At 40.8% G+C, this 24,707-nt stretch overlaps 1 protein-coding gene across 4 annotated transcripts in view; it reads left to right on the top strand.

The window, feature by feature from the left end:
• The window catches only part of Golim4 (golgi integral membrane protein 4), an 82,278-nt gene that overhangs the window by 29,231 nt on the left and 28,340 nt on the right, over positions 1 to 24,707 (top strand). For 3 of the 4 annotated variants that reach the window (XM_028867185.2, XM_037206670.1, XM_028867184.2), the window contains exons 2-7: positions 15,124 to 15,198; positions 16,579 to 16,628; positions 18,469 to 18,522; positions 20,095 to 20,245; positions 23,129 to 23,211; positions 23,924 to 24,007. In XM_028867185.2, coding sequence (XP_028723018.1) covers positions 15,124 to 15,198; positions 16,579 to 16,628; positions 18,469 to 18,522; positions 20,095 to 20,245; positions 23,129 to 23,211; positions 23,924 to 24,007 — 497 coding nt within the window. The remainder of the gene's footprint in view (positions 1 to 15,123; positions 15,199 to 16,578; positions 16,629 to 18,468; positions 18,523 to 20,094; positions 20,246 to 23,128; positions 23,212 to 23,923; positions 24,008 to 24,707) is intronic. The other variant, XM_028867186.2, reaches the window with a different exon arrangement.

Raw genomic sequence — 24,707 nt, 5'->3', positions numbered from 1 at the left:
GAACTGGTTACCTGCTTACAGAATACAATGATAGATAGACATCCATACACCTGAAGGGAAAATCAGACAAGAGCAGTCAATCCTATGGAAATTCAAAGCCCAACAGAGGAAACAACTTGAAATAAAAGTTGCAGCTTAATCTCCTTTGGTTTCATAACCAGCATCCTGGGCACATAGCAAGAGGCTTGGACCCAAAGGCATCCTGTGGCCTCGTCCTTGTGACTTTACAGGGTACGCAGTTCATCAAAGAGCTCATCTGATTGGAATCTTGGGCCACAGCTTTCGTAGGCTAGATTAGTGTACTGTAGTTTTGGGGACTCTTGGGATGTTCCATTTTCGGACTCCACTGGGCACTTCTCTAGTGGGGACTCTTAATTCTGACTGTGACTTTGGAGCAGGTTTTTAACAGGCCTTTTCATATGGCCCCTGAAGTCTAAAAGTCACTGCCATGGACCCATGGCTCTTGCGTTCTGCACATGTGCCTTCTGGAGCTGAACCTGGGCCCCTCTTAGCCTCAGCTGCAGGTCTGAGGAACACAGCATCTGTATCTGGTCCTGGGCAGTGCATGCTTTGCACTACAGATGGTCCTAGAACTTTTGTCCCAAAATCTCTTGATATTTTATACATATTGCATCGGGAATTGGCTTTCCAACATATGTCCAGAGGAAAGAGTCAACCATTACAGAAAGGGCTTATTCATACTTTCTAAGATTTCTATATTGGGTGAATGTATTAATTTCTGAAGCAAAGTTATCTTTCCAGGATTTTTGTTTGCCAACATACATTGCTGATTGTGCCTTCATTTAGATACCTGCTTAATGTGTGTTCCCGGGCTCATTGAATTGATTCAGGATAGGGGGATTCTTGGTTCATAAATGTATGGTAATGAAGGATTGGACTACTTGGAAGCACAGTTATTCTCATTTTATAATCCAATAAGAAATAAAGGAGCCACAAGCTTATCGTTACTAAAATTAGCAATCAAAAATGGGTTGTTTACAATGTCGAACAGAAATTTACTGAGTACATTCTCAAAATTCTAAAGCAAGGATGCAAGAGGCAAACATGAATGTTAACTGAATATTGTTCTGTCTTTCTTACTTGTGTTAATGCAGCTTTATCATTTGGGTGACATGGTGCATAAACGATTTAAGGGTAAATTGGAGGGCAGTTTGCCCTTTCTTTTCAAGTTCTCTATGACCCAAATTTGCCATAAGGCTTATTTTAAGCAGAAATTGAGAGCAATAAAAGAAGACCTAAACCATACTGATTCACTGCCCCCAAATGGAATGATTTTTAAATAATAGCATTTTTAAGTACTGTAAATATAAGATGAGCTAATAGCTCAAGATTGGCCCAAGATCCTCTAATGAGCAGATAGTTGTAACTTCTAATTATCATGTTCCTTGTTCTCCCACCCTTAATTAGAGTGAATCGGACTTAAAAGTTCTTTGTATACACACTGAAATGGACCATGAAATTATAATTTTTGTGATTACCACTAAAAGATACTTTTCTTCTGAATACATACATGCACATTCATCTCCAAATATATTTAACCTCTTAGGGACAGTTATCTACAAGGTGATGAAGAAAAGGAGAAATTTTTCCCTGAGAAATTTTCATTTACCTCTTGTCCATGGAAAAATAATGTAAAATAAAGGTGAAATGTCTAGTGTGCTAATGAGCCTTTGCTTTAAAGGCCTTGGCTATAATTAGGTTTACTGTCGATTGCTTGAAAATGAATATGCAACATAAAAATGAATGTCAGCTACTCCAAATGGATGCTGAACTGGCAGAATTTGGAACCACTAAGCTTATTTTGTGCCAGAGCATTCCTGTTTCCACCTTCTCCACAATTTTTTTTTGTAGCTGTTAAAACAATACTTTGCAGAAAAAAAGGAAATCACAAGTCATTTACCTCTCATCATGGGTCTTAAACTGGCAGCTAAGGAGATGTTGCTTCTCTTAGGCTTCACATTTTTTTTTCCTTCCTGGGTCCTTGATTCTTCCTAGGCTATCGTTCTTTCTGAGCTGCATTATTAATTTGAACATCAAACCATTTACCCATGTCCTTTAACAATCTGGTATCTGTATCTTTGCCTGCTAGACCATCTCAAAGAATAAGAGAATGCCCCAGATAGAGCAAGAGGAAGCCCCTGAAGTCACTTGCTAGGGTCTTCTGTTTTGTCAGTGATGAAATTTGAGGCATTAATACTTTAATACTTGGATTACATGCAAATTAAACATTAAAGTAAATCTCTGGACTTCATGTTTTCGCCACGTCGTGCTATGCCACATGGCACACAAAGCCTGCAACTTGACGTGTGAGGATCTCTGCTTGCCCTGTGGAGAAGTACTTCTCATTGTTCTATTCCTCTGTTTAGGCTATCTGCCTCATGTACTTGGCTATTTCTCAACACGTGATGACTAACTTTAATTTTAAACTTGACACAACTGAGAATCACCTGAGAAGAGAGTATCAAAGAAAGAATGAATGTCTGCACTGTACTGTTTTTTTTTTTCTTTTGGGGGGGGGTTGTTTTAATTATTGATGTGGGAATACAGAGCCAAGTGTAAGAAACACCAATTCCTAAGCAAGGAATCCTGAACTGTATGGGAGTGTAGAATTAAGCTGAGCACAAGTAAGCACTCGAGAATGTATGGATTTTTTTTTCTACTATTGACAGGAAATGTGGTATAACTGTCTGAAGTTCCTGACTTGACCTACTCACAATAATAGCATTATAAGAGGAAATAAACCCATTTATTCCTGAAGGGTATTTTACTACAACAACAGAAATTAAACGAGGACACAGTATGTAAAAGAGTTTTCATGAGAAGAGTGAATGGAAACTTATATGTAAAAAAGGGAAAGTCCAAGAGGGACCACTTATTCAAACCACTTTCAATTAATCAGTTATATTTGTATGCATTGGTCATTTATTATTCCTTGTCAGCAAAATAATAATGTGTGTGTATGTGTTTGTGTGTAACATATATAAAGTATTATAATTATATATAACACATATACAAAGTATTATGTATATATAGAGAAAGCATATATAGTAGTATAGAGACATAAATGGGCACTTTAAGAAGTATAGTTTTAGATTATATTAATATTATACTAATATTTAGTAGCTTTTAAGTTACTATATTGTAGTAATCATAGGTGACAAATAAAATAGAATATCTCCCTTTGTCAGAGCCTTCAATGTTCTGATAATCTGGCTTTTTTCCTTTCCTGTTCAAATGTAAGTCATCAGGAATGTTCAAAGCCAGTTTGAATTGAATTGTTTCATCGGTATGGTGGTTGCTACTGTAGGAACACCTCAGCACACAATGGGATCACCTGATAAACTCATCACAAGTTGAAAATATTACAAGTCAATAATGCATTCAACACATCTACCCCAGAACACAGCTGAGCAAAACAGGACATTGCTGAGTAGCCATCATTCACCCTGGAGACCATGTGACTGACTGGGAATACAGTGGTTTGAATGAGAATAGCCCTGTAGGCTCATATAGTTGAATAATTGGTTCCCAATTGATGAAACTGTTTGGGAAGGATTAGGAGATGTGTCCTTTTTGAAGGGTCGTGTCACTAGGGAGGAGCTTTGAGGTTTCAAAAGCCCACACCATTCCTAGTTAACTCTTACCCTCTCTGTCCGCCTCATGGTTGTTGTCTCAACATGAAAGCTCTCAACTACTGCTGCAGCACTATGCCTGCACCTTGATGATCATGGACTAGCCCTCTGAAATGATACGCAAGTCTCCACTTCAATGCTTTCTCTTATAAGTTGCCTTGGTCATAGTGTCCCTTCACAGCAGTAGAACAGTGACTATGACAGGGAACTTCATCTCTAGGCTTCTGGAAAGCATTACCATGGTATTACTGGCCTGGGAAATGATCACAATTTGAAGGGCTCTTCCCAGTGAATGAGTATCTCTACCACATAGTTGTAAAGTTGAAAAATCCACGCTTTGTTAAGCTGAGTTCCACCATCTACATACCCACTTTGTCATTACTACAATTATGTGTCATCAAATTTTAGCATTGGAATGATGTTGCTGACTCAACTCCCTACCCACTTAACTTTATTCCAGAGAAAACAGACATTAAAAGGTGGAATTTCTTAGCCCTGTGCTCAGAACTGATCAGTGTCAGGTAGCCTTTGGCTCTGGCCAGTGTTATTTTCCATAGACTGCTTGAAAATCCTCACTTAATGATCTCTTGGCACTGTCTGCGTCTGCCTGTTTTTCTATTTCTTTTTCCTTCTGTTTTTCATTCCGAGCTTACTCTATTTTATTCTCCTTCAACTTATTTTCAGTAAATTTTATCTGAATTCTGATTATGGAATAAAGTTGAAAAGAAAACTAGGAAGTCTTGCTGGAATGCTGATGTCCTCAAATAAATAATTTGTCTTTATTTTTTATTGTCTTGTCATATGCTTTCAATGGATCCCGTTTGTTGATTTTATTCTACTTCTTTCAAAAATCCCCACGTACTTTGTTAAAGGATGGAGGGATTTTCTCTGCCTCTCATATAGAAATATTAGAAGTTGCAGAATATAATAGTGTCTGTGTTGGTAGAAATAAGCTGTCTCAAATTTAAGGTTTATTTAAATTGGACTCAGAATGCTGTCTTGATATGCAGCCATTTGTATCCTTCATAGGTAAAGGTCAGAGCTAAAGATTGGCAAGAAGAGTGAAGTGCTCATGTTTCTCTTTGGATTCAGGCATTCATTCATTTGTATTAGTCCAGTAACTTAACAAACATTCTTTTATTCTAAAACTTATTGATTTTTTGTGTGTTTATGCATACACCATGGCACATATGGAAGTCAGAAGACATCACTTGGATTCCAGATATGCAACTCCGTTCCTCAGGCTCTGTGACAAGAACCTTTACCCAAGCTGAGCCATCTTGCTGGTCCCACTTAACAAATATACTGCAGAAAATGACATTGTTCTCCACTCAAGGCTACCCAATAGTACAGATTTGTAGAGACTGACATTTCCTAAGTAATCCCACAATGCCGTGGAAATGACAGTACATACGTGAAGTACTGTAAAAAAGGTTCTGCATAGAGATGTGTAGAGCCCTAAGGGGACTGAGGAAGATAATCCCCTATTGCCTCTCAAAGCCTGGGTGAACTCCAGTCAAGCTTGTAACAAGCTTCCTTGTCAGACTGTCTTTGGATCGTCAGACCCCAAATAATGACAGGGAGACTTATTATTAATTATGAAAGCTTGGAGTCTAGATTCCTCCTCCTTCTCTCTCTCTCTCTCTCTCTCTCTCTCTCTCTCAATCTTGCCTAGCCTCTCCTACATAGCGATCAGTCATTCAGCTCTTTATTAAACCAATCGAAAGGCACCTTAGGCAGAGACACATCTTTGTGGTGCACACAAATATTTTGCAACAAAACCTGACACAGATCTTGCATCTGCAGTCCCTGGCGGTTTACCCTGTGCATGCCAGTGTGAAGGAAGTACTCAAGCTTGCTCAGAGAAAGCTTTCCAAAAATCCTCCAAATCCTCAGATCATCGTGGAGAATCTCCTCTAATCCTCTCCAAAACCCACACCTCCTATAAAGACTATGTCCTTTCTTAAAGAAGGAGAAAGAGAACTCTTGTATTTGACCTTCAGGGGTGTCACGGAGTGATCTCAGCCTTCTACACTGTAGGGCTTTCCCCAGCAGTGTAGGGATTAGTGGCTGACATGTGCCCCTTCCCCTTGCCAAGCTCTGCCTGGGATCTCAGTGTAGAAGTCAGTCCTATTCATAGAGCCCCATGTGTCCTTGGAGAACCATCGAGAAAACACCCATTTTCTGCAGTAACTTAAGCAAAAGAAAGAGTGGTACAGAGAGGCGTGGGGGAGCTCTGTACCTTTCATTAAACTTACTTATATGAGCCTGAACATTCTCCTTCCAAAGTCTTAGAAAGCGTTTGCTTAAGCAGCCTGTCATGCCAAAGGAGAGTTTGCATCCAAAAATGAGCCAGGTGTGAAGGATGTACTGGGAATTTTAGTCAAGCTGTTGAAATGAACTTTGGGTATCTAGTGCCAGTTTGGGCCTCCTGTGCTTACTCCTCCCCCCCCCCTCGAGAAACCCCCGAGTTTCTTCTGATTAGCAGGGTTTTAAGACTCTTCACTAGTGAACATTAGTAGCTAAGCAGTATGGCCAAAGTGGGACATAAACTGCCAGGTAGAGTAAGCAGTTGCTGTGGGCAGACAGGGCTTGAATTCCGAGACTTCTGTGTTAGGCCTCAGCGATGCAATGTGACCGGGAAACGCACCTGGAGAGTTCGAGTACTCTGTGCTTCTGTGCCCATACCCCAGCAAACATAAAGTGTGACTGAAACTGAGTGCATCATGTGTCCTCCCCTTCCTCATCCTTAGTTCTGGTTATAATAGTTCATCCAGTAGCTAGACTAGAAATAGTAATCCCATCATCCTTGAATCAATTTTCCTTCATAATTTTTTTTCTTGAAGTTTTTGTGCATTTCTGTATTGCACATTGAGTATCTTCTCTCTCAGACCCTGGTACTGTCTTTTTTCTTATCCCTCCCCTCCTGTACCTCTAGAGAATTTCACTTACTTTAATATCATTTAGATAAATAGGTAGGTAGATAGATAGAAAGATAGACAGATAGGTAGATAGATCATAGAAAGACACATTTACAAATTTACATAGTGGCTTGTTTTTTTAATGTATGAGACAAGGTCTCAGGGATCCACGACCTTGAACTCACTGGGTATGTGGCCAAGGATGACTGTGAACTCCTGATTCTGCTGCCTCCACTGTCTCCACTTGTCTCTACCTCCCAGTGCTTCCTGCATGCTAAGAAATTACGTTGCCAGACACACTGCATCCCCCACCCCTTGGATTTATATTTATAGTGCGCTTCTAATCATTCACTCAGGCCCTTTGATTTGTTTGGCTGAAGATATCTAAATTCTGTATATTCCTCTCTTTGTCAGTGGTTGTCATCCATGCTCACATACTAGATCATGTTCTCTTCTTGCAAAATCAGTCCTCTGAAAGAATTCATTTCACACTGGAATCAGGACAGAGCCTTTGCAGTCCCTGGGTACCGTCTCCACTGCTTCATTGCAAGCGGCAGAGCTGTTTAAGGAAGACACTTGAGCTCAAAATGACCTCATTTAATGCAGTTAGATATTTATGGAAGGCACCTGACAGAATCTTTTTTTGAAGCCTGCAGGAACATTTAAAAACAGTGGGTATTTATTCCCAGGAATGTGTCCTCACAATTGCATATACAAAACGTCTTTGGAAACAAAGCTTTCCACAAAAATAAAACAAAATCAATCCGTCTAGAAGTTGGCCAGACAGAAAGCATGACTGTGCTCTTACAGGACAAATGGAGGTGACAGTCATCCTAATTTTTGTCAGATCATCCTGAGACTTAGGGCAAAGTTTCCAGCAAGGCACCAGACACAAATCCTCCTATGTTAATATCTAGAGAAGAGTTGTTTCCTCTAGAAACTCCAAGAGAACTAAATACTCGGCTTATGTCGATATTGATGTCACTCATGTGTATGACAAGTTTAAATCTAATTATGTTTACAGAGAGCTAACGGCCTTTTAAATGTATTTTTAATTCTTAATTTTACTCAATTAATTGCAATAGCATGTGCCATAATTTTGCTTCTATTTCCTACCAAGATTATTTTCGTTTTTGTAAAATGTAATTTTATTCTATTTTAAGTGTTGTGAAAGTTCCTGTCCTCAGTCTTTTTGTTTGTCTGTCTGTCCTTGAGAACTCCTCTGTTTTTCTGCTGTTAAACTGAAGTCTTGATGCTAACGTTTGTGTAAGTTGGGAAGGTAAGCTTCAAATGTCAGAGCTGAGTTCAGTTCTCAGTGTTTGGAGACGCACTTCCATAAATTCCCTGTCAGAAGTCATGATGCTCTTGATGCCAACAAAGGCTTTGTTTGTTGAAATGGACATTTGTTTGATTGGTTTTTAGTTGTTTAAAATTTTGTTGAAATATTCCTTATATGCAGTACTGTGTTACATGCAGGTATAGATTGTGTGTTTATTATATCTTCTCATAACCACCTACCCTCCTCCTGCCTCCCCCTTCTATTTGTTCCTCTGGACAGATTCACTCCCACCTTCATGTCATGTGTACATACCTGACTTTATGTATCTGCAACTGCAATACCATAGTAAATCAATTAAGCCAGTCTCAGATAAAATTCTGTATTTTCCTGTGTGTGTTTTCTAGATATTTATATAGATATGATCTAAGTTTTTGATAAACGATCGAGTTCTACACTTATCGTACTTGAATTATGAAGACAGAACATAATGACTTTGGGAAAAACAAGCAATTCAACTGGCCCTTTCACTGAGGATCCAGACCTCCCCACCACTGGAAACCTTTTCCCCTGGCTGCCTCACACAGCCTACCACACATACAGTACCAACAGTAGCCCATGACCATTAGTTTGCTTGCTCGTGAACCTTTTATAAATGGAATTATTTAGTAATCACTTACTTGCTCCCTGGCTTAATTTTTTAAAAAATATTTTACTATTTTTGATAACTTTATAAATATGTTTTGATCTTATCCACCCTCACGTCTCTCCTTAATTCCTCTCAGATCCACCCCAAACTCATGTCTTTCTTTTTTTTTCTTTTTTAAGTTACCGACCAACTCGAGTTTTTGGTAACCATATCTTCGTAGGTGTAGAGCTATCCCCTTGAATGTACCTGACCTACCAAGAGCTGCAAACTCGAGCAAAACTGACTGTCCCTCCTGTGGAAGCCATCAACGGTTCCCAGCTCTTCAGTCATGAGCACGCATGAACCCCTTCCCACTGTGTGCTAGAATGGTGACTGTCTTGGTCTAGCTCCGTGGTCCAGTGAGATCATTGGGGCTACTTACAGGAACATGAATGAAAGGTATCATTGATGAGCATGGGCCACTGAAGGGCAGGCAGCACATCAGCAAGCAGCCTACTCTCGCATGCGTTAATTCACAAAACCTGCACTCCGAGACCATCCTGTGTGACTGACAAGCAGTTCAGTGGAGAGAGTCTCCTCTCTGCAACAGTCCTTACTGCTCTTCCCTGGGGAGGAGCCGTGTGGATTTTGTAACTGACTGAGCTCCTGAGCCTTGCAAGTTATGTTAGCTCCTGAGTCCTGAGCCTCCTTCTTTCCTCAGGAGGTAATGCTTCAGTTTGGGGGAAATGGCTAGACAACACCCTGACTGGATCTTGTACCCCACGTAGTCTCATTCGTATAAATGTTCCCATCACATTTCTGTTCAGAACCAGTTGTTCCCTGTGTCCCTGTGGATAAAAGTCTAAGTTAGAGACCTATGGAAAGTGTCCCCTTCCCTATCCCCAAGCCTTTGCCCTCCAGGCTGGCCATGATCAGGTGCTCTGACCTCTGACCTTCTGTCTTTTAGGTATATACATGCTTGTGATCAACTTTCTGTATCTGCAACACTCTTCCTCTCCATGTCTGTAACCTGGGTCCTTCTTAAAGAGGACTTATGTCACCTTGCACTCGGAAGAGAAGTCTACCTCCCCATCTCTTTCCACACTTCCAATATCCTTCAGTCTCTTTTTTATCTTACTCTTGTGATTGCCATCTAATATAGTATTTATTTTGTTAATTATTTATTATTTTATGTGTCTGTCAGACCCAAATATTAGTTTCTTTTTTTATTTTATTTTATAATTTAATTTAATTTTACATATCAGCCACGGATCATATATTAGTTTCTATAAGGCAGATTTAAAAAAAAAATCTATTTTGTTCATGACATAATCCCAGATGTCAGAACAATGCCTGGCATGTAATGTGTACTCAATAAATATTTGTTTGTAACATAGAAACCACTGAGGAGCTGGTATTTAAATACTGACTTTCCATCTTTGGTAGAATTATTTGCCCTACCAATTGCCAAATTCTCATGAAAAAAAAAAAAGTTAGGTGACTTTTAGGCTTGCTTCAAGCACATCAATTGCGAAGAATATAGATCCATTATTTCATTATAAAATCCATGCACCCTTAATACTGCATTAGACACTTGTCTTATTGATGTGACCAAATACCTGAAAAAACAACTTGAAAAATGAAGAATTTAGTTTGGCCAATGTTCAAAGAGACACCACCCATCATGCTAGAGCAGGCTTGTGGACAGTAACTTTAGGCAGCTGGGCACATTGGCCGTGAGGTAAGGAAGCCTTGAGCAGACAGCACGTGGGGCAGGCATGTGAAGCCCTCTTCTTCCAAAAGGTCATCATCAGCTAGTTGGGGTATTTTACATTCACACCACGACATAGGTCTAGCCCATCTTAAGAGGGTTTGGGTGCATCTCTGCACACACACACACAGGTATGAAACACTAGAAACAACCCCTCTCTCCCGCCCTTCGTTCATCTCCTATTTCCCTCTCCTTTTTCTCTCCTCCATTATTTTCCTAAAATACTTTGGAGTGGTCTGGCTGAAATCCTGCTGCTGGATAGAAAGATTCCTGTATAAGGTCTTTATATACACTGTATCTTTCTTTGGAGCAGCTCTGCTTCTATTAGCCCAGCTCATAAACTTCTAACCCCTGTGCCTGAACAGCCATGCATGTCTTTGAAAACGTCGCTTTGCCCCGGACAGTGCAAGACTCTCACGTGGCAAGACATTTTCCTTTCAGCTTTGAAGACTTTCCATAAACAGTCCACCAGCTCGGTCTCTGTTGTTTTAAGGGGGTTTCCAGATGGGTCCTCATGCTTGTCCTCTAAGCACTCCTGCCTTCTTAGCCGTCTCCCCAGCCCTGAGGAGGTGAAGGAAAGGCAGGCACTATTTACGCAGGTACCTGAAGAAAAAGCAGTTAGTACTCAAGAAAAGGATGGTAAGCTGCTGAGTTAAATATGCATCTTGCATCTTCGGAAAGAAACAAGAAAGATGTGGGGCTGGAATATGAACAACAAGGCGGAGCCTTTTGAGGCCTTTGGGTGTCATTCGGCATGTGAACGGAAGGCAGGAGAAGGCAGTATCTCAAAGTCTGGGTCTTGAATATAAGGGGCGTTAGATAACAACTGAATTAAAGTATAAATTATAAATCAAGCAGGAAAGGTTGTAATGGAAGATATGTGTGTTAGGTTCCTGCCACCATAACGAATCCCTGAGACAATTACTTTATCTAGAGTAAAGGTTTGTTTTGGCTCGCAGTCTTGAAAGTTCCAGTCTGTAATGCTTGGCCCTGGTTTTTTGGCATGTGGTGGTGGAAAAAAAATCTGTTCACTGATAGCCAAGCCGGTAGAAATCACTGTCACAGGACACTCCAGTGACCAAGGGACCCCTCACTAGGTCTTACCTGCTAAAAGTTCCCCTCCTTCCGTGTGGTGTCACTCCAGGACTGAGCCTGTAACACCTGGGTCTTGGAACACACTCAAAATCCAAACTGTAGCAGCCTGAACTTACGGACCTTAGCATCTGCCTTAGTGGTGCCTTCTCGCTCTCCTGGGAGCTCTATGAAAGGTCCAGTATGAGGACCAGATGGTAGCTGTTACGTCCTCTGTTCCTTTATTGTTTGCTGTGGATTTTCTTAGGTTTTCTATATTCATTCTCAGACTTTGTATGAAGTAAAATTACTAAAGCAAGAAGAAAATATAACAGAAAAAAAGACACCTGTAATGCTATTTTCATGTTAAGTCACCATCATCTGCACCCTAGAGAAAGGGCTTTGGGATGGCCTCCACCCCATTTACAGTGAATTAGGACTACAGGTCAAAGTGGTTCTTAAAGGCTGTCATCATGGGGCTGGGGAGAGAACTGGGTTGGTGAGGTGCCTGCTCCACAAACATGAAGGCTTATGTTCAATCCCCCAGCACCCACATAAAGAGCCAGGGGCAAGGGAGCATCTCTTAACTTGGGGGCATCCCATGTGGATCCCCTGGAGGTCATTGGCTGGCTGGCCTAGCTGAGTGGATAGATTTCAGGTTCTGTGAAAGGTCCTTTCTCAAGTACAAGACTCAGGTTCTGTGAGTGCTCATGTGCACCCAAACACATCCATAGAAATGTGTATAAAACACACACAGATTATCACAAATACCTGATTTTAGTCCTAAACTTACCCACAAGCCTTTACAACATTCTGTCCTGAGAACTGTATGTACTGCCTTGAATTTATTTCCCCTCTTCTTTTTTGTTAACTGGCTGTCTTTCTACAGCCACAATTTTTGAAATTTTAAATTTATTCATTTAAAGTTGGATTACTGGCAAACCTTAATTATTCCACCGGTTGAACTGTGTGACTCTTAACCAAGTTTTGGTAAAATGTTATACTGTAGTAGGATCTGAAGGAGGGGAACCAAAAAACAAACAATAACAACAACAAAAAATCCACGGGCTATTATTGGATCTGCTAAAGAAGCATTTTCCATCCATTGGTTTAAGAAGTCAAGACATCTGGTGGTGCTTTTTGCAGAATTTTTGACTGTTGCTTTCTTTTAAATTCTTGAATATTTATCTATCTTTTGTGTCTAGGTGTTTGTGTGCATGTGTTTATGTGAACCACAGGCATTATGGTGCTTGTGAAGGTCAGAAGGGGGCATCCTGACCCCCTGGACCTGGAGTTACCAGGGGCTGTGAGCCATCATTTGGGTGCTGGTGACAAAACCGGGGTTCTCTTCCAGAGCGGCAAGAGCTTCTAACCACTGAGCTGTCTCTCCAGCCCCGGCCAGAGTTGCTTCTCAATTCTGAGTTGGAGCGTTTTACTTTGAACTTCTGAGAATAGACCTTCTCCCAGAAGCAAATGCACACAGCATTTCTTTTGTAACTTGTAGATGAAAGACAGTGTTTAAATGCCAAATGGCTACGGAAGCTTGTATGTTGCTTTAAACTCCTAAACCCTCTTTCTGTTCTTTGCTGCATGGAAAATATTACATCCTCTTTCAACAAGCCTGGGAGGAGACGAGCATTACAGAGTTTTATTTATTTATTTATTCTTCACGAGTTCTTACGTTTCAAATCTTATTCCTGTGTAGGCTTGCATCAGATTAAAGAGTTTGAATGCCAGATTTGAGCCATTGTTTTAAACTTCCTTCACTAGACTTGCTTGGTGCTGTGAGAATATCCATTATATGCCGTTGTGTAGCTTTAGTTCGTCTTGAATGATGCCCTTGACTTCGAAGTATAAATAGAAAACGGAGACAGGTGACAAGGATTGATTAGCAGTCTTTCTTCTAACAGAAACAATAAGTGCACTGGATGAATTGCTAGCTCGCAAACCTGGAAAATACCTAGTGAAGTGTGTGTGTGTGTGTGTGTGTGTGTGTGTGTGTGTGTGTGTGTGTGTAAAATCATGATTACATTTACTAGAAGGACTTAAAGAGTCTATCTGGTCTATCTTTACTACCTATGAATTTTTATGGAAAAATAGACTTCCAGATTCTAATGAACCGAAAAATGCTTACTTGCCATCTCTTCAGGGGAATTTTTCAGGTAAAAAGAAATAGGCCAATATTATTGCCAATGAATAAACAATATGCATATCATAATTACTACTATAACATTTAGCTTTTCCTGCCTTTCTGGTTCCAGAAATCCCTCAGGGTGGGGATTTTAGTTCAAATCAAGGCCACAGAGGAAGGAGAGCAGCCGCCACTAGTAACAGGAAGCTGTGACTGGGAGAGGGCTGAGGGGCAGGCAGTCCCGTCAGCAGCAAGGGCTCATGGGAGGAGGAAGAAGAGGGGGGTTGCTGGGATCCTGACAACTTTGGCAGCAGCCAGTTGTGTGGAGACGGTTCTTGTGTTGTAGATAGACAGCTATTGACCAAAGATGATGGAACTGTATGTAGCCAAGGGGCGCTTGGGTCTGATCGAAGAATGGAATAACAGAATTGGCTTAGTTTGCTGGAGAATGAGATCATAGTTGACATAATGCTGGACAAACAGGAGTTGGAGGGTACATCTGAAATTGAATTTATTTTCTTCTCAGCCCTCACTGCCTGTTCAGACCACTCTGCAGCTGAGGCTTCTGTTCCCAGATAAAGTCTGAGACACATTTGGTGGTTTCTCAGGCTCCACTGGGAATTAAAACAAAATCAAATGCCCCTGAAATTTTCAATAGCTTATACCTGTATACATGGCATTAGTTTGTTGATTGTTATTTCTGATCTAGTCTAGTCTAATATATCATGTTTCATTCATTCCAAGGTGAAATGTCTCTCACTTTCAGCTTCTGCTTGCTACAGATATATATATATATATATATATATATATATATATATATATATATATATATATATCCCCACCACTGCATTAAGAGCTGTGGTGAGCATTGTTCTCTCCACAGGTCCATCTTCCTCCATAGTCTCCAAGAACGTCTTGTCTGACTTCTTCACAGTGTATGAATAAGCAGAGAGCAGAGAAGGCAGGAAGACTTTCCAGAATGGACATCAGTTTGCTCTCATGGATAGTGAACTGACTCTTTGTGGGCACTTTTAAGGGGTCTTAGGGGAGTCTCTCCATCCTCTTTCATTGTGTTTCTCTTACGTGTTGGCTCCATCATGAAGGAAGTGGAAAGAGATTCTCCTCTTAGTGGAATCATAGTGGCGTGCTGCTTTCTGTGGCAGCTGCTTTTGGTTGAGATGCAGGGCACACTGACTTAGCAGATGAGGGATACTGACAGGGAAATGCTCTTCTGGCACTTGCCAGGGAAGTGATTGCAGGGGATGTATATGAGGGTGCAACTCCTGTGTGGACTGTGGTTGAAGTCTTGCGAGTGGACACCATTGCCCAGGAAGAGATGTGGTGGGCCTTCTAGAGACGTAATATGTAGTTAAGAGGCAGCAGACCTCTTAAGGAGTTGCTGGCTAACTGACATATCAACTTTGGCTAGGGAGTCCTCCTGGAATTGTGCCCAATAACATATGTATTACTTGTGCATATTATTTGCACAGAATCCGGATCTTTGAATACATCCACCTGTTTATTCTTTACCCCAGATGTGAAACTTTATATTTCTACCTTAATTGAATGTGGGCACTGGTTTATGTTTCTATTGGTTTATGTTTTTAAAATTGTTATTAACTTTACCCTGGACCTCTTAGTTCTCTGACAAATTTAACTCTATCTTTTCCAGTTGTATATGAACACAGATCAAGATTAGAGAAATCTTTGCAAAAAGAAAGGCTCGAACACAAGAAAGCAAAGGAAGGTAAGACAATGTGAGCCTGTGCCCTTTGGTTTCCGCCTACCCCTTCTTTGATGTACCATTACTTGGCCTAGGATGCTTTTTGGTTTTGTATTTTTGTTGTTGTTGCTGAGTTGTTTCTCAAATGAGCCTGAAGCCAGTGGCGGGCAGAGGAAGATCTGTCAATAAATGTGTCAGGCGTGGCGCAGACATTTGATATAGTCTCAGTGATGGGAAGTAGCCGTTTCTTCTCCTTTCGGAGCTCAAGTCAGATAGTAAGTGGAAGATGTGCAAGCTTTATCATCCAGGTCACGACTCAAGGGTCTTCACTTCCTTCCATCCCACAGAGAAGCCTTTGCATCAGAGGCTCAGGTGTGGGTTTAGAAGCTCCTGCTTCGGCAGCCTTCATGATGGTCGCACATCAGCACACAAATTATTTCAGAAATAGCACACGAGTTCCCTTCTACATTACATAGGTGTATTTCTAATGCATCAAGCCTCTGTCCACCGTTGGGGTTTGGGAAAACATGCATTGTTTAGAACACGTTTCATACACGCCATCTTACGTCTGTAACATGGTGAGTTGACCCACTACCTTGAATGAAGCAGTTGTTATTATTTCATAAAAAATTTCTCTGACATAGTTGTTCAGTCAGAAATTAACAGGCAACACTGGCAATGCTGTCAAATGCTGTCAGAGCTTTTTAAGAAAGCATGCATTCCAACAGCTAGCTACTAAATGTTATCTGCATTCTTATTTTTTATTTTACATTTTGTGATGAGTCTCAGAATTTAAGCTCTTGACTCCCTTGGTGGAATAAAAGGGTAGGTGCCATGGTAGATGTGTGATACCATGCAATGCTCTCCTGACTCTTGGGTTGAGCAGACTTCAGAATCTTGAGAGATGCTCTGAGACTTATCTTTGCCGTGTCTTCCACTGCAGAGTGATTTTATAGAGCCATCTAGTGGATAATAAAGTTTTCAGAGCATTGAAGATGGCTTAGATGGCTTGATTGTCTTTTCAGTTCCTGAAGGAATTTAGTGTGCCCTCTAGTGGGTAGCAATAAATCACCCTGTCTCCACATGCACCCGCTGCCTCTCAGTTTCCAAGGCAGCTTTTCACAGTGCTATTATAAGAGTGCTATTAGTCACTTGATTCAAACATGGATTCTGCGGATGCAGGCTTCGCAGAGAGAAGGGAAATCGGAAGACTGCATGCTTTGTCATCCGCTTTCCAAAGTTTGAGAGGTAAAATGAAATACATAAATCACCAAATAGATTAATTTGAATTGGAAACATTTTTGCAAGTCTGAGTAAAGTATACCTTTTTTTCTCATGGATGTTTAAAAATTTTTAAGTGGATTAACTTATTGCTTTCTTTCTCTGCATTTTTATCTTTCCTAGATTTCCTTGTTTATAAGTTAGAAGCACAAGAAACACTAAACAAAGGAAGGGTAAGGCTTTGCTCTATTTTGGCTTTTAATTTATTTTCATGCACCTTGAGAGAGATGAAAATATTACTGTGAAAAATTTTCTCTATCGATCACTAGCATTGTAGGTTGAACATGCATTTTTGTTACAAAAAAATAATAAAGAAATCCTAAGAGGAAAACTTGAAGCACTGCTCATTTAAAACCTACCTTTTCTTGCATCTGGACACATCAATGATTAGTGATAAATTGAGATAGCCTCACTGTGTCATATAAAGTGAAGGCTTTGTTTGGTTGATTGGTTTGGTTCTGGAGTTTTGAGATAGGTTCTCTTTTCCCCAAGAAAGTCTTAAACTCATTGTATAGCAATGGATGACCTTGAACTCCTGATCCTCCTGCCTCTACCTCCTGCCTCTACTTCCTTTGTGCTGGAATTACAGATATGTGCTAGTCTGTGTGGCCAGCGGGGTGGGAGGGATTATTATTCACTTTTTTATTTGCTCGAGGTGTCTCTTTCCTATGACATGTAAGACTTCTGTTTGCCTTTACAAAATCCTATCAAACAGGAGATCTGCCTTAGTGCTGACATTTGCAAATATCTGAAGAATGAATTATGGACAGAATGAATGATGTTGGCATTTAAAAATATTTTAAAGTTAAAATTGACTGGCAAAAAGCCAATCTTTCTCTTAACACTAGAAAAATGTATGAGTGTTAGTTGAATAAAACATTAGTGTTTAGGGATTTCAAAACGGAGAAAAGTCAGTTCCTGGGAGAAGCTTTCAGCTTTCAACTCCTACTTGCTTTTAGAAGCCCCAACCAGACCTGTATGCTTACCATCATATGATTGTGCATTTTGTAATGTAATTTCTTTGTAAACTAAAAAAAAAAGAAAAGAAGTCAGGGGATGAGATGATAAAGCAAAAATGTGGCTTATTTTAGGAGCTATGAAAAGAAAACACAGGGGCGCACCTGTGTGGTGACCGCGCACAGCAGGGGGATGCCCTGCCAAGGTAAATCAGCCTAGGGAACGGAGGGAGCCTGAAGGTTCCAGGTGTCCTCAGGATGTTGATTGAGAGTGGCAGCCTAGGATGTTGAAACCAGGAGGCCGGTGTGGACAGCTGCTCTGCTCCCTTAGGTTGCAGGGATGGTCTAGAACATGGGATGGGAAGGGAGAGTTCAGCCACCATGAACTTGGGCTCCGTTCCCCCCTCTGCTGCTGGTGGATTCCTTGCTCCAGTTCTGCCTTTTCACCCTGGTGTTTGTAAAATGAAGATTATGTGAGCGCCCACCGCAGTTGAGAGAAGGAGGGTCCCTCTCTTCCTCCCTTAAGACATGCTGAGTTTGTGAGGCCTGCTCTTAACTGGTGTATCCCCCATCCCTCCTCACCACCCTGGGCATTAGACTGTGTATTTAGACAGAACGGTGACTTTCAGAAGTGCACTGTGTGTCTGGGCCACTAGGCTTCTCTAGATCATAAGAACCAGAACCAAATTATCTCTAAGAGCCCTGTCCACTCATCACGTTATGATTCTATTCCCATTCGTTATGTTACTAAATTCTAACAAACCCAGGAGAAAGGTGAAACCTTGTTTCTGCTCTTAAATGAAGAAATAGGAGTTCTTAGGGGGTGGCTCAGTGGTAGAGTGATTGCCTAGTATTTGCAAGGCCCTGAGTTCAATCTCCAATCCTGCTAAATAAATAAAGAAAAGAGATGGCCCTCAAGAGATACCGTCTCTATCACAGAATTTATGTTAGCTTACCAAGCAAAACTGAAAATCTTTTATTAAGCGAGTCAAGCTGTCCTTGGCAAAATACCCAGATCAGCTATCTTTTGTTGATTTGATTTTCTTTTTATTTACAGCAAGATTCCAATAGCAGATACAGTGCATTGAATGTCCAGCATCAGATGCTGAAAGTAAGTAACCTAATGTGTCCTATATGAATGAAGAAAGGAGCAGGCAATATTTGAACTAATTAACCATCATTAATGTAATAAAAGAGAAGGTTTGTAGAAAGCTGACTTAGTGTATAGAGTCATAATTGGCTAAAAATTGTAGTTTTAGTTCCTCAACATGATTATTACCTTTATACAAAAAAAGGTGGCTAATATATTGCCCATTTTCTTATTTAATAATTGGACTCTCTGGCAAGCTACTTTGTCAATGTTGTTCCCTTTGGTTTCTTTAAAGTTCATTGTTTACATGGTCTCTCGTGGTGGTTTTTCTTTTATCTTAGACAGACTGGAGTGTGTACAACTCAAAGGCTTCCTCTGTGTTGCTAATGTTTAAGAGATGTACTTTCATCTACCCCAAGAACATAATTTATTATCAGATATCTTCCTTGGGCCCTGGGTAAAACTCACTATCAAGTGTCAAGAAGATCAAAACCACAAAAAAGTGAAGGGAGAGAGTCATTGATTCTATCAAGCTGGGAGAGAGGAGTAGCAGAGCGTCCAGCACCTTGTGCAAATCCTGCCATGGTCTCTGCCCATGGATTAGTTCAGTGTTTTCTATGTTTTCGCATCAGCAGAGCACACACTTTCCACTGAAACCAGAGCCTCTGCCACATTCAAGAGTGCGGTACATGACTTAAGGCGGGGCATCTTCCACATAACTATTTGGAGAATGTAGCATTTAAATACCTCATGATGTCTGTGTAGAACTATAATATAAAATCAAATAAATGAAAATTAATTCTAGAAACAGTTCATTACTTTCCCCAAAGGGAAGAGAGTCGGTTCCCTCTCCTGCTCCATCTCCTCTACACCCACCACTCTCTCTCAAACTGGATTACCAGAACACTGAAAATCAAAGAGATATTGAATAAAGTGGTCCTTTGGGGTCAAAAGTCCTGCCTTTGTATATTTCTAAGATGTCTAGCAGAGAATTGAGTGCATACTGAACATAATCAGACTGTCTCTTGCCTTTTCTTGGTATTGCAGTCAATAGTATTTATGGTGAATTAGGTAGCACAAGCAATCTAGAAATGATTGAAAACATGGAAGTGAATATGTATAAATACTATCCTATAAACGGTCTTGAGCATTTTCAGATTTAAGTAGCTTAAGCTTAGAGTTGCCCTGAATCGTCCCGTGAATACTGTGGAGCCTTGATCTTGCCTGTTAAGTCCAGAAAATACACAAAATGGCTAAGGTTAAGTTTTATTGTTTCCTTACTGTGTTTCTACAATAATTTGAATCCAAGGAATACCCTCAGATTCCCCCACCCCACCCACCCTTTCTCATCTCTGATGCTAGCTCTGAGGAAGCTCTTAGTGATGTTTAGAAGTAAGGGGAGATTTGTGTTTTCCCATGGTCTCGATTGAAGAGGAAAGGAAACAAAAAGGAACTACACAAACAGAACACAACCTGGCCTGAGCTCACACCTTCATTCACTCTCTCCTTCTGATGAGAGAAAGGCCATGTGCCAAGAAATAGACTCTCGCGTGATTTCGAGAATGCATTTTTGCTTAAGTGTTCATGTTGCAGAGTCAGCATGAGGAGCTGAAGAAACAGCACAGTGACTTGGAAGAGGAACATCGTAAGCAAGGGGAGGACTTCAGCAGAACGTTCAATGACCACAAACAGAGATACCTGCAGCTTCAGCAAGAAAAGGAACAAGAGCTTTCTAAGCTGAAAGGTATTTGATAGGGTTAGAGATGCCTTTGTCCGCCGTCTCAACAGGAACACACACAGAGGCTACACACCGATGCTGGGCTCCTTGGAGGTCTTTGTATTATGTAGTGCAGTTAACTTTGGAAGTCATACTGATTATCAGCCTCTCTTATGCACATAATCCATTGGTTTTGTTTTTTGTTTTTTGTTTTTTTTTTTAGTTCTTGTTTTATTTATATGGTGTTTCGTGTGCACATGTGTCTGTGCACTGCTAGCCTGTTAGCATGCCTCATGTTTCTGGAGGCCCCAAAGGGGCATTAGATCTCCCAGAAGTGGAGTTACAGATGGTTTTGAGCTGCCCTGTGGGTGCTGGGAATTGAACCAGGATTCTCTGGAAGAGCAGTAAGTGCTCTCAAACTCTGAACCATCTCTCCATCTTCTTTCTCATTATTTTTAAAGCAAGATACATATATAGTAAAATTTTGGTAGTCCATATGGAAGAAATCAGAGCTACAGAAAATAGGAGGATACATATATGTGATTCTGACTATTAAGTTATTTCAGCCTCAGAACTTTGCACCCAGGACAAAAGTGGAAAGGCAAGATGCCTTAGAGAGCTGGTCATCCTTAAAAAAAGACATCACACACACACACACACACACACACACACACACACACACACACACACACCACTTAGGAGAGACAGAAAGTGAAAAACCACACTTTCAGAATCAACTTTTGGAAGAGGTTTCCTGAAGGGATCTGAAACTGAGTTGAGTAGTGTCTCAACCTGATTGTGAACAGCATCATTTCATGGTTGAGTCCTGGACTGAATGAAAATGATTGAGGGAGCTGAGTATAGATCTCAATTCCTCTCCACTTCCTGACTATCAATGCAATGTGAACAGATGTCCCAAGCTCCTGCTGCTGTGATTTCGCAACAGGGGTGGAGTGTAACCCGGCACTGTGAAGTAAAGTGAACCTCTTCTCCCCCGAGGTGCTTTGGCCAGAGTATTTTATCCCAGAAGCCGAAGTGGAACTAAGACATGACTCTGGGTAAAAGGTTTAGGCAACAAAGTTAAAGCATTTTGTGATCAATGAAGGGCAGCGGTGGCTAGGCGATGAAGCATGGGCAATCTTGGGTAGCTTGATGCGACACAAGAAGAGTATCTACACCTCTCCCTCTCTCTCCCAAGGAAGGATGACAGCATGGAAACTTAGATAATTGTTCTTGATTATTATGACTATAATAGCTGATAACACATTTGTGTAATGTATTAGGACCAGGTGAAATCCTTCCAGTGGATGGTTCTACTGAATTCTCATCACAAACCTGCAGGCAGGCAGCCAGGTGTCTTGTTTTATTTAACGTATGAAGAACTGGAGGGTGCTGAGCAAAACTTGCTGGCAGAAGCCCAGGGAAGGCATGGAAGCCACTGCCAATAAATTTGCAAACTAAAATTCACAACTAGCTAGTCAAGTTGAGGTAGTTCCAGTGTTGAAAGCCCCATGCAGCCTGTAGTACACGAAAGGTTCTTAGTGATGGCCAGTGGTGTCCTGCTTTGACTTCTGGAAAAATCCACTATGATGGGAAGGCCCGGTCCTACTTTGTTCTTAGTTTTTTTTTTTTTTTGGTTTTTCGAGACAGGGTTTCTCTATGTTGCTTTGCGCCTTTCCTGGAACTCACTTGGTAGCCCAGGCTGGCCTCGAACTCACAGAGATCCGCCTGCCTCTGCCTCCCAAGTGCTGGGATTAAAGGCGTGCGCCACCACCGCCCGGCCTTAGTTTTTTTTTTCCCCAAATGTAGTCATAAATCGTGTGCCCGGGTGTCGAGAAGGGGCAGGCTGTAAGAAAGTAAAACTCTCCAAGGGGACTGAAACTCTCCTTTCGTGCTTAACATACCCTGCAGAGATGGAGTCTTGTCTGCCGACGTATCCCTGTACGGGCACAGTTTGCCTGGGGCAGTCCAGATTTATATAATGCCTGCTGTCCTGGCTCATCTATTAATCGTGCTCCCTTTCTTTCTCACAGCATTGCCTCTTCCAAAATAAGTTATGCAATCACCCTGCCAGCATTCAGCTTCCCTTGTGTTATTTATGTATTGCCACAAAATCATTGGCCTAATATTGCCAGATATTCTTAGATCCGTCTTTAAACACTGATGAATATTCAAATATGGAAAAAGACTATGTAGACAAAATTTTCAAAAACCACTAAGTTTGTGTGTTTGAATAGTACTTGTAAGACACATGGAATGATAGAATTTCTGAAACTAGAGAGGTAGATCTAGAATTTGCAAGAGGAAGCTGGTAACTGAACAGAGCTTGGAGGGAAGGTTTTAGGACCACACCCTGATTCCACACGCTCACATTTTATCTCTGAGAAGACCTACTCAGAGTAGAATTTAGATTAACCAAGAACTCAGTGATAGCAGTAAGAAAAATTAGAGGCTATCAGTTAAGGAGGGTTTCTATTGTCTCTAATTGAAGTACCTTGTGAAGGGGATGTGAAAATTATTCATGCTATGAGAAAGAATCTATTCTGTTCATAACTATTTTTCATTGGTAAAGATCCTCAAATCAGAGAGCACCTGCCCATACATTTAGTCCCAAGGGCTCGTTTATTAACAGAAACATTTCATTTTCAACACCCATGTGATTAAAATTGTTGACTTCATATGTAATGCATAGCCTATTTCCAGAAGCTTAAGCCAATGAACCAGGTCATTTTGCATTGAGCCTTTGAACCCACGCTGTGTACCAATATGATACAGTCTTTTGTTGATTTGGAGTATTTTACTGTTAAAGTCCAAAACACATTCTTAAATAAGTTTTCAGGTTTCAAATAATGACATATAAAACTAGATTATTCCCAGTGTTCATGTATGATTGTTCTTGTTATAAAACAGAAACTGTCTATAATTTGAGAGAAGAGAATAAACAACTAAGAAAGGCACACCAAGACATTCACACACAGCTTCAAGATGTCAAGGTAAGGTGAAATCAGACTTGGGCGCTGGGGAATTTGTCTCTTTTATTTTGCAGAATGGATTCAAACGTCATTCCTGGAAGCTGAGAAGATAGCTCAAAGGTTATGAGTGCTTGCTGCTCTTGCAGAGGAACCAAGTTTGGCTCCCAGTACCATAGCTCACAACCAACAATATGTCCATCTCCAGGAAATCCAATGTCCTCCTCTGTCCTCTGTGGTCACATGTGTGCCCCATGACTACCACCACACACACACACACACACACACACACACACTTAAAAAATAAAAATAAAGTTTTTTTTTCTTCTTTTAAATTAATTCCCAAATGCTCTGCTTTGCAAACCCAGATTACCACCGTAGGCTTGCATACCTGGAGTATATCTGATACTTTTGCTGCTTCAGCATCATAAACTAAAAGTGGCCTAGGGTGTCTGAATATTCGTATAAAAAATACTGAACTCATTCTTTTATTGGCTGATTACACTTTAAGATGGTTTTTCATTTACTAAAACTGATGATGACTAATGAAATGTTTATCTGTGTAGCCCTGTTGATAGGTTTTAGAATATACCATACATCACACCTCTTGCTAGGGATTTTTAAACTTAACAAATGCTGCTACAACAACAAGCAAATAACATTTGGGTGCCCACATCAAAGAACTGTGTTTTGTGACGTGAATTCAGCTCAACGTGTAAACTTCTTTTTTGTGTAGCAACAGCATAAGAATTTACTCTCCGAGCATGAACGGCTTGTAGTGACTTTGGAAGACCACAAGAGTGCACTGGCTGCTGCTCAGGTTAGGAGGGAAGCAGCCGTTGTTGGGTCCTTTTAAGGTCTGCTTACTACTTCTGAGTTCCTTTATGCATGGAGGTTTTCACAACACAGTCTTCAGAGAGTTACTTCTGACAGCACTCCTAATCCTGGGGACAATGCATGCTTTTCAAAGTCACCGAAGAGACCGCTAAATAAACTTTCCATTGCTTTTGGTACATGACTGTTTCTGCCTCTGCCACATCCTGCAGGAAAGGTTCTGATACTTAACTCACATTGTGGCCGTGAATCCGGTCTTTTGCACCTCTCTGGCCCGGGTCGTGTCTTAGGATACAGGGCTGTGTGATGCTGACTACCTAAGAAAAGCATCCCCAGACCTCTTCTCTTTTCCTTCCCTTATTCCCAGTATTGCAGGCTGTATGTATGGACTCCTTTTGGGACAAGACTTAGATAGGGCTGTTCATAGCCCAGAAAAGCAGAAGAGTCAGTGGAAAGTGGAAAACAAAGAGTCTTCATCTCCATTTGTTCAGAGACTAGAGTAGCCCCTGACATCAGCCATGCTCTTGCTGTATGTCTGTTAGCTGAATGGACAATCAAATACGAGCTATGGAGAGCTTGTTAAGGAGAGATCTAAATGAGAAGAGCTCAAGAGCCAGAGAATTAGGAGTGCCTGGCTTAGTCACTCACTTTTATTATTAAAATTATTAACAGCTGTAATGCATTGG

Source organism: Peromyscus leucopus, chromosome 6, assembly GCF_004664715.2.
Source record: "Peromyscus leucopus breed LL Stock chromosome 6, UCI_PerLeu_2.1, whole genome shotgun sequence".
Taxonomy (NCBI): domain Eukaryota; kingdom Metazoa; phylum Chordata; class Mammalia; order Rodentia; family Cricetidae; genus Peromyscus; species Peromyscus leucopus.
This window is presented reverse-complemented; position numbering and strand designations above follow the sequence as displayed.